The sequence below is a fragment of the Odontesthes bonariensis genome, chromosome 7 (genome assembly GCF_027942865.1).
Source record: "Odontesthes bonariensis isolate fOdoBon6 chromosome 7, fOdoBon6.hap1, whole genome shotgun sequence".
NCBI lineage: Eukaryota > Metazoa > Chordata > Actinopteri > Atheriniformes > Atherinopsidae > Odontesthes > Odontesthes bonariensis.
Window position 1 is genome coordinate 29,146,300 of NC_134512.1, and position 15,132 is coordinate 29,161,431.

The following is a 15,132-nucleotide window of genomic DNA, read 5'->3' on the forward strand; positions in this document are numbered from 1 at the left end:
GAGCTTTGATTTTATAATGGAATTTGGCATTTAATGATCAAGATTATCAATATATAGAATAAACAGGAGAGGTCCCAGGACCAGCCCCTAAGGAACACCCCTGTTTACGCTGAGGTAGCTAGAATTAACACCTTCAAATTTTACACACCGAGATCTTTGACTGCTCATTTTCCAGCCAACCCACAGAATGTTGAGACAATCCCACACTTAACTTTTTTTTTTAATATTACACAATCAAAAGCCTGAGATAGATCAATGAAAAGGGCAGCACAGTGCTGGTTGTTATCTACAGTTTCAATAAAATCTTTTGTTACTTTTAAAGTTGCTGTGGTTTTGCCGTGTCCTTTTCTAAAAACCACATTGATACTCTGATAAGATGTTTCTTGTAGAAAGTAACTCTGTCAATAGGTCACTTGCAAGAGTTTCGAGAAGCTTTCCAAGGATAGAGATGGGCCTATAGTTGCTTAGGTCTGAGGGGTCACGTCCTTTAAGCAAGGGAATAACTAAAGGAGATTTCCATACACAGGGGATTTCGTTTGTGAGCAACGAGAGATTAAAAAACTGTGTCAGAGGTAGAGCGAAAACAATTAGCTGCTAGCTTTAAAAAGTATGGCTCCAGATTATCCGGACCTGCTGATTTCTTAATATCTATGAAAAGAATAACTCACAGAAGAAACATCTGAGCAAGTTCTAGAGGAGTCAAACAAGGAGCCAGATGCAATAAAATGTTAATTGAAACGACGGGCACCTGAAGTTTATCTGAGATTCTTTGTGGTTCCTTTAAAATGTATGGCGGTAGCTAAGAACATATTGGTTTTCCAAAATTTATGGGGATTATCAGGATTGTTTGAAGTTTCAGTAAGAAAACAATCAGCTTTGACATTTCTAAAAGCAACAGTGCATTTAGTCCATAGATGTCTAAAAAACAGCCAATCAGAATCATTTATTTTCCTTGCTTTTGCCCACGCCAAATTTTGCCCATGAAATATACTGGATAAATGAAAATGGGACCTGGGATTATCTCTGCCTTTAACTCTGCATTTTTTGAAGGGAGCATGTTTGTCAATAATTTTGATGAATAAGATAAATCTTTTCCCAGTCAAAGTGAAAAAGTGTTTCTTAAAAACAGAGGCTTAGTTTTAGGGACTTTTGTGTCCCTTACTATTGCAATGACATAGTGGCCACTGATATCATCAGCAAAAACAGATGCAATTGTGTATTTATGAGGAGTATTAGTTATGATTATATCGATCTGCGATGACTTTCTTGAGCACCTAACCCTAACCTGAAAAAGATTTAAGGAGTTACAATAATCTTTAAAATGGTCAGATACTGGCTGTAACCAGTTCAAATTTAGGTTTCCAACTAGAACAGTTTCTTTCAAAGGCTCTCTGGTAGCCAAAGGAGTCCTGCAGCAACCAACAACGGTTACATGGAGAGTTCTGGACACTTCCAGATCAAGAGCTAAAGGGTTGAATTGCTTAACCACTAATGTAGCTAAAATCACATTAATCTTGTTTTTTTTTTAAAATATTTTTTGGGGCTTTTTATGCCTTTATTATATAGGACAGTGAAGAGAGACAGGAAGCAAGGGGATTAATCTTGTTTTTTTTATATAAATGTCAACAGAATAATGAAACAAATGCAGCTTCACCTTTTAGAATATTTTGATGCATATTAGGTCTAAACTGTTTGACCAAAGAAACCCACATGATCCTGAATGATGAATGATCAGTCGGAACGTCTTGCGACTTGTAAACATTCCCTTCATAAAGAAGATAACTGGTAATGAATGTAAAACATTTATGAAATGACTTGGATCTTAATTCTCACAGGAAATATTCTTGTCATAGGATACTTTATATTTGACACCTCATACACATTCAATGATAAATCTTAGAGTAGTTTTACCAGCAGGGCAGCATGTTGCAGCGGTGACACTTCGGGCTCTGCGTACTTCCTGACCTGCAGGGGGCGGAGTTTCACCAGCAGGATTTCCTGCCATGTTCGAAAAACTGCTAAACGCCGAGCTCGCTTAATTAGAAATGAACATGTGAGCATCCGGTCGTCAAAGGTAACTAAAGAAGAACAGTTTTTTTTTTCTAAAGATGTGCATCTGTCAAACGGTGTCCACGCTGCGCTGACCAGCGGTCCTTAACGCGTTGAACAGGTAAACGAGTAAATCTCCTTACTGGAGATTTGGTGATTAGAACCACCAGTAAAGTTGTTGTGACGACCCTGTAATAGAATGTAGCGCGTGCGGCTTTAATTGTTCGTCAACATGGTGTTTGGTGGGAGCTTGTAGGGGTTTATAAAAGAGAAAGTGTGTCGCTGATAATGAAAGTAACGAACCAGCTGATGCTTTATGTGGTTACACGCACTGCGCATGCGCCGTTTCAATAGCGTTTATACGCTAGCGTTTTAGTGACCTACCAGGCCACCGTGTAATTAGTAAAAACCCTTCTGCTGACTTGTTGCAGGTTTTTATGTATCGGTCAAACTTTGTTTGATTTTCTAAGCCGTGCATTGATACTGTCCTTCATTTCAGATTTAGTTTTATATGTACACCCTCTCATGGGTGTCACAGTAACTAACTATCACCATTTAATCTGCTCGTTATTTCCTCATGTCACTTGCTCTGTAAAATGTAAGGCCATAAAAGTACTGGAACATTTTATAGCCAACATGCTATGATGGTTTTTCAGGTTGCAGTCAACCTGTGTTTTGACTCCAAACTGTTCATGGCAAGTCAAGCCTGGTTGGAGTCCTCCCTGCGGCGCTCAGCCAGTCTGGGTTTGGAGGTGCTGGACCGGGCCTCCAGGCGCACTGTAGACTGGACAAGCACCAGTACATCCCAGACCCCCACTGCGTCAGATGAAGATGCTCGTACAACCGTCAAGGTGCACGCATGTATTTGTGTCAAAGATCGAACATCTTCTCATCTTGTATTTTCTTAAATCCATTGCCTGTGTTGCTTATTCAGAGAACTCCCTCAGAGCTCAGGGATGCTTTTGCAACCATCGCAGAGTTGATGGCGCAGACGACCCGTCACTGCAAGGTGGGTGAAAATGTCATTCACATTTCGCGCGTTCATCTTTCCACCTGTGAGTGCTTCTAGCAACAGACAGAAATGTGGGTTTTGTCTTTGGTGCAGAGCTTTTACGAGTCCGGCTGCTGCACTGAGCCCAGTGACACAGAAAGGACCCACGTGTCCAGGTTCCACTCATGCCCAGGAGCTGAGAGGACAAGATCGTCCCTTACAACCAGAAAATACATAAAAAACCAAGTAATAATATTTTGACTACTTTCTTTTTTTCAAAAGTCACAAATTTTGCAAACGTGGAGGTTTTCAGCTTTAATTTCAGGCTTCTACATCAGATACTTTTTAACTTCAGCTCTGAGGTTGACGTGACTTAAACACGGAGCTGTTTGGACTTGGAAGAGAAAAAAAAACCCAAACATAAAGCCAAAAGCTCCACAAACATTGGTTTGACTTTTCAGTGGGGATGTCAGTGATTACTTGTCAACCTTTCTGTTTAAGGGACCCCCTCTGTTTCAGTGTTAATCCAAGATTGTGTATAATGAACCTGTAAATGTTTTTTGCTTGTATTGAAATGGGGGTGACACGATTCATTGGAAGAACTGGATCCCATTTAGACCAATCTAAAAAGAGAAAAAAAAACCCTTCCTTGTCTTCAGGGCCGTGTCTCTGCAACGGATGAAGATTTTTACATCGAGGTTTCACCTGGAACGTACGCTGTCACTGCCAGTCTGCCGGAGTCGCATCAGCAGACTAAGCTGGTCAGCGTTAAAGCTGGTGAGAGCATCGACCTCACCTTTAACCTTTGACACCGGACTCATTTCTCCAAAGCTTTAATAACAAAACTGACCAACACTAATGCTGTTTGTGTGTTTCTTGCCTGTTTTTACTTGATTTCTGACGTTTATTTTTGCCATCTGAATGTCTTGTTTTTTGCATATAGAAAAGCCATATTGTAATTACATCTTAAGATCGTTTAGTTACGTTTGCACTTGATCATGTAATGCACTAAAGACTGTTTTTACTTGCACTAATACCACAAAAGTTTATTGAAATAAAGTGGGGTTTTTTCAAACAATTTTGTCTTTGTTTCACCAACATAAAATACGTGGGTGGTCATGTGTAAACAGACATATTACAGTGTAAATATGTTTGACCATACATACGCACACGTGTGTGTGTATACATGTATAGAAAGCAAAGTGTACTGAATAAGTGGTCTTGAGTTTGACCACTTAACACTGGCCTGTGAATAACTGAAGCATTAAAGGAGGCACCCATCGCAGGGATGAACCAGTGTTGTCTACACATAACAGACAACTTTGACCATTTTGATTTGTATTTGTATTTGTAATGCTTCTTCCAGTCCCTGCTGCAATGCTTTTATTTTGTGTAAAGCACTTTGAATTGTTTGTACATGAAATGTGCTATATAAATAAATTTGTTTTGATTTTGTAGGCACCTTCTTACTAGAAGGCCAACCCAAAGACACAATCCGTTTACCTTTTTTTTTAGTTGGATGTACAAAGAATACCAAAGATAATATAGTTATAAAATAATGTTTTTCATTCAGCAAAGACCTGAAACCGGACTTGAAAGATGCATCTGAACCTTCACCTGTTCGCTGAAACCTCATCAAAAATGGTCTCCATAGAAGGGTGGCTGTGAAGAAGGGAAACGGGGAGAAAAGGCTGAGGAGTCTAAGGAGGGATGAATCCTCCCCAGAGCCGGACCTCAACACTATTGAAGCAGTGTGGGATCATCCTGACAGAGAACGGAACAAAAGGCAGCCGACATCCAAAGAACTTTGGAATGTCCTTCAAGAAACCTGAAGAACCATTCCTATAGACCACTAAGTTTGTCTAAGAGGGTTCAGCCTGTGTTGAAGAATAAAGGTCCTCATATCAAATATATTCTCTAAGCTTGTTAGAATTAAACAGACTCTGTTTTTGTCTTATAGGCTGAATTTCCATTTACTTTGGAATGTTTTGGTAAATCATTGCATCTTTTCCTATTTTGCTGGCAACATATCTAAAGAATTGGAAGTGGTGGCTCAAGACTTTTGCGCAGTGTAAGCGGTCGTGACATTGTTGCCAGAGGAAGACCGCAGACCTGCAGGTGGTCGAGGTTTGAAGTTGGCTGTTCCAAAAACATCCCTGATGTTCGCTCTTCTTCCTTTTGTAGCAGGAAGTGACTGAAACAGGGAGCTGTGGTTTGGTGAGGCGCTGGTCTGTGGGACAGGGAAGCTGGCAGGTCGTGTGGTTCCTGTGGACAAAAATTGAAATCTAGCAAGTGTACCTATGACCTCTCGCATTTGATAGTTGGTAGGACTGACTGTATATACCATACATCGGCCTTAAAGACCAACTGCATTATTTTTGCTAAAGCGAGCAGATGGTCCTTTTTGTTTCCAATGATCTAATGACTCAAATAGGACACAGCTGTGAGCTAAGAATGGAAAAGTGATAAATACACATAAAGCTGCTTTTTGTTCGAGCTGTAAGTCCAGAATGTAAACGCTGCCCGTCTGTCTCTCACCTGGCTGCCTGTGCTGTGGTTCTGGTCCGATTCTTCTCCAGTACTTCCAGGGAGGACGCTTTTGTTTGCTTCTCAGGCCCACTGCAGGAGAAACTGACTCTGTGGTCTCATCTGTGGACACAGATGAAGTAGAGGAGGGTGTCTCCTCGGAGTCACCCTTCCTAACATTCGCTTCGACCATGTCAGACTCTCCGAGGCCGGACCTACAGCTGGGTGGAGCTGCACTGGGCTGGTGGTGTGTGACCGAACAGCAGCAAGAGGTAAACGCTGACTGGCAGCAGTCTGTGTACGACAGCCGGGGGGTGCAGGTGGGCTCGTGGGTACGAAGCCAGCTGCTGCATCGATCAGGAGCCGATGGTGGAACTCGGAGCTCTCTGACGAGTCTGTCGAAGTGAGAAGCTGAAATCGGCAAAACCAGGCTGTCAGGAACCAGAGACACACAGCCGGTCCACATCAGCACCTGGAGGTGTGTCACACCTTCAGCTGCAGGAAAAAAAGATCAAGATGTTAGGCTGAATTACAGGAGGTGGTCATGGATTGACCTCAGTGTTTTGTTGTGTGAATAACAACATTTTTATACAAATTTTTTTCCGTTTGAGATGCGTGGATTATAATCGGCAATTAATGTAAAACCATCGTCACTATAAGATTTCCAGAACTACCTCTGCGCTCCGTTGCTTCGATCACTCGACCTGGACCGTATCTCATCAGTTCTGGTTGCCAAGGTGACAAGACAACACCGCCAGGTACCAGTCGGTGGCTCTGAGCTCTGCTGTCGTTGACCATATCCAGGAAGCAAACCAGCTGACGCTGGGAGGAGGCAGTGGCCAAACTATCACTTCCTGGATGATCAAACTCAACTACCCAAACCCCTCTGCTGCCCTGAGTTTGGACATATAAGAGGAAGATGTCAGTAAATATTTGTGGCGTTGGTTTTAGTGCATTGTTTAAAAAAAAAAGAAAAGAAAAGGGAAACCGGAGATGAAAAGGTCTTAATTTGTTTCAGTTCATCATGTATTGATGCAAACACCTTTAAAGCACTGGTGGAGTGTTATTTGCTTGCAGATATTTGATGTAAAACGAGGAGCATGTGAACCAAACCCCCAGCGAAGTGCAGGATAAGTCATCGACATCTATGATGCTTCCATTTGAAATGGGAAGTCAGAATTTCAGAGTTTCCAGCAGAAAAAAAAACATCTACTGGAATTTGTTTGTTCGTGTCTCATTCAATCCTTCTCACACACACACACACACACAGTCAAACCTCTATCAATAAACAATTGCTCTGGTGTTTATAGCAACGGACAATACAGTGTAAAACTCTCATATTTGATAGTATTTAACATCGTATTTGATTTCATGAGGATTTTAGATTTGATGCTTACAGTAAATTTTATTGTTTGATTTCACATCCACTGTGCTGATTCGGCATGAAAAAGTGTTGTGTTGGTGCTCCAGTATGAATACGCGCAGCATGTTTCCACCTGTACTTGCTGTATCACAGTGCCTGGGTAGTAAAGGCCATCCCCCTCTCTCCTGGCCAACACTCTGCACCCTGGGAAGAACTCCGGACTGGCCACAGTGTGACTACACAGCACAGAGGAGGTGGCTGGACAAAGCCGATGACTCAGAATGCATCTTGGGGGACAGATCAAGAAAAAGAAAAAAAAAACATCCTGTGTGTTGTGGGAAATTTCCCCCTTCAAAATAATTTGTCCATTGTGGTAAGATTGTTTGTATTGAACCGTTCAAAAAAAAAAAAAAAAAATGATACAATAGAGTTGTACAACCAAGCAAACTGACCTGTGTGGGGTAGATGTCATGTCAGAAGAGGCCAGACAGAAACATTTGGCTTGAGAGACGGTTGGCAGTGATGACTGGCTCTCAGCAACAAACAGTGGAATAACCTACCAAAATCCATACAAACACACGTACACACACGTACACACACGTACACACGGTCATTGCTACATGTTTGGAGAGTATTCCATGTTGGGTAAACATTCTCACATACTGTTTTGTGAAGGCATAGCATCAGTGTATATTCATAATTGTCTAATCACCTGGGAAGCAACGAAAATGTGGCGCTCAAGACAATCTGTGTTCAGCATTTAAAGCCACATACTAGATGTATTTAATTATTTTTCAAAACAGTCGCACTGAACATGTTCATACCTTTTCCAGCACTCCATTCAAATCAAATGAAATCAGATAACAGCTCCCTCTTGTGGCCTGGGTCAGACACTGCAGGTAGCCTCTGGTGTTCCTCTCCAGCTGACTGCCTGAGGCCTGCAGGCAGAAAATGTTCACAGGCCTCCCGGCTGCCAGGGCCGGCAGAGCCCTTTGCACGGCCTCCGGCTGCTCGGGGAGGTTTCTGCAGAGCAGGTGAACAGTTTGACAGGCAGGGTCAGTGAGAGCCATGCTCAGGGCAGCCAGGAGGTTCCTGCCAGGGCCGCAGATGATGGAATGAACCCAGGACAGAGCTGTGAAGACTGTGTCGGAAAAACAGGAGAGCATGTGCTCGGACCAGCAGTTCACCTGCAAAGTAAAAAAAAAAAGATAGCAGTGGCTTCAAAGTCTACTTACAGGTAATAAAATACAAAAAAAAAGTAGTAGCTTATTTTTTATTCTAAACAGTCTAATTTACTGGGGTCAGCTCACTTGGTCTTGATAATGATTCCAATGAGCTTTTGACCGTGAGGTGTTTTTACATGACTGGACCAAACCATTTGCCAATACTTGGGCTATGGTGCTCCTGTGGGTCTAAGGTGAATGGAATTGAACAGTACCTCAATAATCCCCTAAAAGAAAATGATAGTATCTCAACAAAAAGTATTGAGAAAAATAAATGAATTCAACAAATAGTTTTTTTTTAAAAGTTGATCATGGAAAATTGGAATGCCCATCCGTGTTTGTAGCTTAGCAACAACTGAGCTGATGACATCCCGTGCAGAGTTGGCAAGTTACACAAGTGGACTATCTCAGTAGACATCATGGATGGAAGCTTAAAACCAACAGTTTAATATGTGAGGTGCAGAGATGCTCCTCAGAAACACGTCCAGGATTCCACCATGTGTAGTTAACAAGAACTGCAATCCTTCCTTCTTTCCTCTTGCTGCTCTGTCTGCCCGTATAGTCTGATAGCCATATAGAGAGCCATTAGTCTGGATTACCCTCCTTCAAACACCTCTTGGTGAAAAAATATAACATTTTCAAGTTGTGTCCATATCAGCTTTACACGCTCATTTTACTCACTAGTAATATCACATTCCCCATGGCAATTGAGGGAAGAAAGGCTTTAAACTTCCTCCTCCTTTCTCTCCATATTGCTCCTGCCCTACATCTTTGACATCTTCTTTTCAAATTGTCTCAATTGGTGGTCTTATTCAGGACATTGGTTAAGCTCTGGAAAGCCCAGTGAGCTGCTGCAACATAGCAGAGTGCCAGAAAATAGCAGCAAAAATCCCTGGAGCGCCACAGCATCCGAAAGAGTTTTTCAAATAATAGAAGAGAAAAAAAAAGCTCAGTGAAAAATCTCAACACACGAAGACACATTATGAGGAATTCAAGGCTTTCTGGTTACCTTGGAAACCGTCAGCAAAAATGCTTTTACATCTCAACGGAAATAATTCCTCATAAATTATCATCAAGGACCCCTGAGCTCTCCTTATATGTCAATCTCACATCAAAATTATTATTTCACTCAGAGGATATGAGTTAAAATGTCGTGAGGTGTGTTGAATATATTTTTCAACAAAGAACAAGAGAACCCTGATTCACTGATCAGTCAGCCCCCCCCCCCCCCCCCCCTCCTCACCTCACTTGAGAAGGTCACAATGTTGAAGAGAGAGTCCCTGAATGAAGCCTTGGCTAACAAGGTCTGAATCAGCAGGCCCTTCACTGACCCCAGAACAGCTCTCATGCTCTCTGAGGTGTCCAGAACATAAGTGATGTTGCATCCCGCCTTGCCCAGAAACAGCGGCATCAGTGCGGCCTCAGAGGTCTCCATCTGCCTCGATGTCATCCTTCCCAACATTGTAATCATGTAAAAGAATGGTGCACATTTAGGGTTAATATAATAGAGAGAAAGGGATGGAGCAGAAAAGAAAAATTGAAAATGGAAAGTTAAATGACTTGAGTAAAAGTACTTTTTTCAGTCAACTACTGAAACTGAGTGAGCAAAAAATTTGAACTGTAACAGCAATTAACAGGAAATACGGTTAATGTGCTTTTGCTTATTTACTCAAGCAGTGTAATAAGCAGCTACACACACGAATTGCTGTTCACTTTGAGCTCAATTCTAACGCATGCTGATCAGATAACACTGAGATAGTACATTACCCACACGTATTGTGTTGTCCAGTCAGCTGCAGACGACAGCTTCACCTCATTGTTGATGCTGGTTTCCATGGAGAAGCATTCAGCATAGACCAAGTCTTCATCATGGCCACTGGAGGGGCTGTTCACTTGTCTGTCAGCATTACTGAGCACAACTGTCATGTTACAGTTACCGAGGTAGAACCATAGAAGTGCTCTTCTAGTACCCCTCTTGTGTTTTACCTCTAATTAACAGTTTAATTAGGCCAAACTACCTTCAGCTGCACCTTGTTTCAACATGTTCTGTCATCGTGTTTGTTATGTAAGATTTGCTACATTTCTTGGGGAGAAAAAAAAGATGCAAAGACGGGAGAAGATGTCACATCTTTTATTTCATTTAATATTCAGTGCTACACTTTGGCTACAGTTGTGTGATAAAACACACCACAAGTGTCGCTATCACTTTGTAAACGTTAAAAGGCAGTGACCTCAATGCAAATACACATTTCGGACTAGAAAATACATTCACAACATCATTAGAAAACAGAGTAGATAAACACTTTATCTGTAGGCGATAGATTGTGCTACGTTCTCCATGATGGGAAAGAGTTTTTTTCTGACAGAACAATGCTTATTTGTGGGATACAAGAGCTATACAACTCTATCAGAGTCTGAAAGGCTACAGCACTACAGCTAATGCTAACTACCTGCACAGCACTTATTATTACTGTAGTGACAACTTATACAGGATACGTACTCTGGCCTTCATGAGTGCCGATGCTATGTGCTAAAATGTTATGGTGAGCAGCCGCTGTGTAAATGCCTGCCTGTATGTAGGAAACTGTGGAGTCATCTGATTCTTGATACAGCAAATAAGCAGGCAGAGATAAAGTGACAGTGTTGTCTTATGAGGCATCTAGTTGTAAGACTAAATATATCTATTGCTTTGTTCCGTGTGTGGGTGTGTGCGTGTTAAACGAAGACGATCAGTAGCCCCGGTCTCAGAAGTCAGGGGAACTGTTGTGCAAAAAGGAGAGAAGACGCAGCAGAGAGGATTACGTTAGTCTTATTTGAGGATTATGTTTTCTCCAACCTCATTAGAACCTATTCATTAAATCAAAGAAAAGCCTATCGTTTCCAAGCAGTATCAACGTATAGTGATTTCCATGATTTTGTATTTTGTGGTGTGTTGCTTTTTCTGTTTTGTATATTCGTCTGATTTAAGTAGCTACTTTTCTTAGCTGAACTTGCTCTCTGCTCCCCACAGAAATAGATTCAGCTATAAATCACAAAAGGAGCCTCGAGAGCCCCAAGCTGAAGGTTTAACCCTGTCCCTGTACCTGAAAATCATCGAAAACCAAAATCGAATGCTATTTGGAAATCATTTACACGTTCATCTATTCGTAGCAACTGTACAGATAAAATAAATAAGAGTGGAACTAAGTGTATTGAGGATGGACCTAAAAAAGAAGACAGAAATAAAACTTTAAAGTGATTCTTACCTTTCATTGAACGGCTTTTTGGTGAACTGCACCTGCTCTCTCACGGTTGTTCCGAAGACTAGCATCTGCCGCTCAGTGTCAATTACACACTGCGATAACCCAAAATCCAAACTTTACAAAGTTACATTCGTGTGACAGTAAAGCATCCCTTGTATTAGTGACTCTATGGACTTTTAGTCTGAAACTAGATGATTTACCTTGTGGGACTTTAAAGTCTTGCTGCCCAGGGACATGAGCGGCTTGGTACTTTCTGCAAATAAATGGAATCGCTGAACAATGACTTTATGAAAAGGTACGACACAATAGTCACAATAAAGTGGCTCATCATCTTTCTTACCCACGACAACAAATGAACACATTATTCTGAGTTGTCCGATGGTCAGGCTGAGCTCCTCGATGAGCCCGTCAATGCAAAGGTTACGCTGAAATGGAAAGCCATCCGTCTCCATTTTGCTCTCTTGGACCATTTCTTTCAAACTTCAAGAGGAATAATAAAAAATGAGTCAAGGGATTGCGACTGTTTGTCTGAGATAATGAACATGTGAAGTCGCCTCACCCTAATCTCTCCACAGTCCGTGAGGACATCAGGTTCAGCTTGAAGCCGGTGTCAATCAGAACTTTCACTTCCTGTCCGAAACACTGCAAGTGCACAGACAGGAAGGGAAGAGGGCGAAGATAATAAAAACACACAAACAGAAAACAGAAAGCTTTCACAGCTAATATTTTTTTTTTTTTTTGAAGGACAACAATGAATACATAAGATGCCACATATTCAGACAATATCACTAACCACAGTTTTGTTAAGTGACTGTAAATGTGTCCCACTTTTAAAAAGGAAACAGCTCAACTTCCACCCACTTTGCAGGCCACATGGATGAAGTCATCTTCATCCTTCTCATCCTCATTTGAACTCAAACGACGACAAGTTAGAAGCACTCCTCCACTGTTTGCGGAGACCCCGCACATCTTCACCCTTCCCCGGGACAGCTTGGCCTCCAGCAGCCGCTTCTGGAGGATGTTGTGTGGCTGCTGCAGCAGAGACAGAAAACAGCACAAGCGCATACCTTGGTCAGGGCTCAGCTGGGGCATAAAAACAGAAGATTATTATGTTCAGACTCCTCTTTGTGAGCTTAATGGAACTTTGTGTGTGTTGCTGTGACTCACATTTATCCCGACCGTAAAATACAAATGATTCTGTTCATTGACAGATCTATTTCAGACAGTTCATCTCTTTACAGTCACATATAGGCCATTTCACTGCATGATTACATAACCTAGCAATCAAAATAATGGAGTTGAAAAAAATATGACATTATGGCCAGTTAACCAATACGAATGGGTGTAGTTGTTTGGTTAATGTGTCAGTAATTCAAACATGCTCCATACGATGCCAGGCCTGCGCTGTGAGGCTCACCCCCTGTGTCGACGTCCCGAGTTTCTTCAGTCCGTCCAAAGGCAGCAGATCAGCCGAGTCTCTGTGGAAGAACTGGATCGCTTGTTTCAGCCTCCTGGCATCCAGAACCTCCGAGTTCTCCCGGTTTTCCCTCCGCATCCCTGTGAGCATGACGGCGGGTGTGTGAGCGGGGAGGCTGTGTGGTCAGTGCGTCTAATCCTGCTGTTCCCCACCTGAGCGCAACTGAGTCGAGGAATCCCCCCCCCCCCCCCCGATGTCTTACGGTAAGGCAGGGGAGACTCCCCCATCGTGACAGCATTGAAGATAGTCAAGTCAGACAGGTTAGAACAAGATTTCCGGTCGAAATTTTCGGGAACTGTCGGAATAAAGTATCCAAATATGTGGAATATTTGAATTATTGGGTCATTGGGTTAAGGCAAGGATGCCATGTTGATCAAAACAATATGAATTGATAAATTAACTGCATGAATAGGCTATGTTAATCACACGGATAATTATGGCTGTGGAAATAAAAGCCTTGGTGAATGAATAAAGTACCTAAATGAAAATATACAGTTATGTGATAAAAGAAAGTACAGTTTCGTTCATGTCAAAAGTTGGCCATATGAGAACATAATGAAATCTGCTCCTAAAAATGGGTAAATGTGACCTCAGATGAGCAGCAGCAAACTGAACAAAAACTACACAGAATGCAGTAAGCAGCAGTTTGCTGCTCTGCAGCATTCAGGTGTGTGTTAACACAACGCCCAGGAGGAAAGACATCTGCTATGATCCAAGAGAGGCAATTGTTGCTCATCAATATGGGAAAGATTATAAGGTCTGTTACAAACTGCTTGTTGTCCAACATTCCACAGCGAAAAAAGAGATTATAAGTGCATTGTGAACAGATATCTGTGTTGGACAGTCCCATTTTGAACATTTTGCTTTGGGTGATGTGAGTACTGTGAATGAGTTTACGTTGTATAAACTGCAAGTTGGTGTTAGTGGTCATGGAGAGGGTGATTTTTTTTTACATTTTTGCTCCCAGAAATCGGCGTTGGGAGAGAGAGCCAGGTCGTTTTCAAATTTGGGCGTTGGAAATGAAGTTCAAATATTAATATCCCATCTCATCTAAGAGGTGACTGGGGTGAGGGAGGTCTTGGGTTCTCTGTTTAGACTGTTGCCCCACGCGTCCTGGTCCTGGATAACCAGTAGAAAATGGATGGATGGATGGATGGACATCAACAATCCAAATAAGATCATTATCAACCATTCAAAAATTGATAAAAACAATTTCAATTAAAAAAAAAAGAAATCAAAATGATTTATTGGATTTATTTATTTGATGGATGGATGGATGGATGGATGGATGGATGGATGGATGGATGGATGGATGGATGGATGGATGGAGTTTCTTTTTGTACAGACTGAATGTGTTTCAGTGGTTGTTGTTATGACAAAACTGTTTCTCTGACGCACAAGAGAGTTTGGTCATCTTTTGCTCTTTAGCTCCCTGTGGAATGTAATAACAAATCTCTTTGTGAGCCCTGCTAATACACAGCCATGCGCGTGAATTTGTTGTCACGATGAAGATGTTGACAAAGACACCATGAGAGGCCACCATAAATGCCAAGACACAATGTAAGTTGATGTTACAGAACTCAACAATATTAAGATGGCATGTACACTGTGATATTTGGGGCGAGCACACACAAAATGGTTAATGTTAGTTTCATTGTAATACCATGGCATATGTGCGAAATCATTGCATGTGCAGCCTAATATTACAGTGCCAACTTTTTGAAAGGATGCAAATTTTCAAGACTTTGGCAGAGATTTGCAATTAAAGTGTCCAGCTAGTTCGGGACAAATCCATGTCCCTATAGGACATGTCGAAAAAACTCCCCCGAGCATCCTAACCAGATGCTTGAACTACCACTGACTCATGATGGAGCAGCAATTCTACTGAGTCCGTCCCAGACGACTGAGCTCCACACCCTATCTGAGGTTATACTTGATGTCTCAATTTCCTGTTAGTCTTGACCCTGAGCTCTAAAGTAAATGTCTGGAGAATATTGTTCCAGCAGATATGATAATGAACCTTTGCTTCAGCTTCTTTTGATTTACAGCCTACACCAAGCAGAGGGAGCAATGATCTTAATCTTGTCATGATTATAAAACAGCACACTGACAACGTTTTTCAACGTTAATGCCGGAATTAATAACTTTTGAAAAATATATATTTTGATAAGTTGTCTGATTTCTACATCATCTCCAACATGTCGTTGTCAGTGGAGGGGAAAAAAAATCAATAAGAATTGATTAAAAAAAGTTTCTGACTC

At 41.7% G+C, this 15,132-nt stretch overlaps 3 protein-coding genes across 4 annotated transcripts; 1 reads left to right on the forward strand and 2 right to left on the reverse strand.

The window, feature by feature from the left end:
- Nucleotides 1-1,968: 1,968 nt before the first annotated feature.
- Nucleotides 1,969-4,534, forward strand: akip1 (A kinase (PRKA) interacting protein 1). Of its 2 annotated transcripts, none has more exons than XM_075471075.1 (5): nucleotides 1,969-2,170; nucleotides 2,706-2,900; nucleotides 2,984-3,058; nucleotides 3,155-3,286; nucleotides 3,700-4,534. In XM_075471075.1, exons 2-5 carry the CDS (start codon nucleotides 2,742-2,744, stop codon nucleotides 3,847-3,849), a joined length of 516 nt encoding a protein of 171 aa, XP_075327190.1. In that variant the 5' UTR covers nucleotides 1,969-2,170; nucleotides 2,706-2,741; the 3' UTR covers nucleotides 3,850-4,534. The 2 variants fall into 2 exon arrangements, with proteins under 2 accessions (XP_075327190.1, XP_075327191.1); XM_075471076.1 differs by having other exon boundaries at nucleotides 1,977-2,074.
- Nucleotides 4,535-4,944: 410 nt separating this feature from the next.
- c7h11orf16 (chromosome 7 C11orf16 homolog) lies at nucleotides 4,945-6,457 on the reverse strand. The gene is made up of 3 exons (XM_075471077.1): nucleotides 6,241-6,457; nucleotides 5,579-6,061; nucleotides 4,945-5,305 (listed from the first exon to the last, which is right to left on the reverse strand). Exons 1-3 carry the CDS (start codon nucleotides 6,362-6,364, stop codon nucleotides 5,094-5,096), a joined length of 819 nt encoding a protein of 272 aa, XP_075327192.1. The 5' UTR covers nucleotides 6,365-6,457; the 3' UTR covers nucleotides 4,945-5,093.
- Nucleotides 6,458-11,373: 4,916 nt separating this feature from the next.
- Nucleotides 11,374-13,039, reverse strand: LOC142384771 (nuclear receptor-interacting protein 3-like). Its single transcript, XM_075471078.1, has 6 exons — nucleotides 12,812-13,039; nucleotides 12,256-12,426; nucleotides 11,954-12,036; nucleotides 11,735-11,874; nucleotides 11,595-11,647; nucleotides 11,374-11,486 (listed from the first exon to the last, which is right to left on the reverse strand). Exons 1-6 carry the CDS (start codon nucleotides 12,959-12,961, stop codon nucleotides 11,394-11,396), a joined length of 690 nt encoding a protein of 229 aa, XP_075327193.1. The 5' UTR covers nucleotides 12,962-13,039; the 3' UTR covers nucleotides 11,374-11,393.
- Between the last annotated feature and the right edge of the window lie 2,093 nt (nucleotides 13,040-15,132).

What these genes read in the sequence shown, in the direction of transcription:
- akip1 (XM_075471075.1), top strand. Translation starts at nt 2,742, where the DNA reads ATGGCAAGTCAAGCCTGGTTGGAGTCCTCCCTGCGGCGCTCAGCCAGT. An exon ending in ATGCTCGTACAACCGTCAAG is followed by an intron (nt 2,901 to 2,983) that starts GTGCACGCATGT and finishes TTGCTTATTCAG; the next exon opens with AGAACTCCCTCAGAGCTCAG. An exon ending in AGACGACCCGTCACTGCAAG is followed by an intron (nt 3,059 to 3,154) that starts GTGGGTGAAAAT and finishes TCTTTGGTGCAG; the next exon opens with AGCTTTTACGAGTCCGGCTG.
- c7h11orf16 (XM_075471077.1), bottom strand. Translation starts at nt 6,364, where the DNA reads ATGGTCAACGACAGCAGAGCTCAGAGCCACCGACTGGTACCTGGCGGT. An exon ending in CGAAGCAACGGAGCGCAGAG is followed by an intron (nt 6,062 to 6,240) that starts GTAGTTCTGGAA and finishes TTTTTCCTGCAG; the next exon opens with CTGAAGGTGTGACACACCTC. An exon ending in ACCACAGCACAGGCAGCCAG is followed by an intron (nt 5,306 to 5,578) that starts GTGAGAGACAGA and finishes TTTTGTCCACAG; the next exon opens with GAACCACACGACCTGCCAGC.
- LOC142384771 (XM_075471078.1), bottom strand. Translation starts at nt 12,961, where the DNA reads ATGCTCACAGGGATGCGGAGGGAAAACCGGGAGAACTCGGAGGTTCTG. An exon ending in TCGGGACGTCGACACAGGGG is followed by an intron (nt 12,427 to 12,811) that starts GTGAGCCTCACA and finishes TCTCTGCTGCAG; the next exon opens with CAGCCACACAACATCCTCCA. An exon ending in CGGACTGTGGAGAGATTAGG is followed by an intron (nt 11,875 to 11,953) that starts GTGAGGCGACTT and finishes TTCCTCTTGAAG; the next exon opens with TTTGAAAGAAATGGTCCAAG.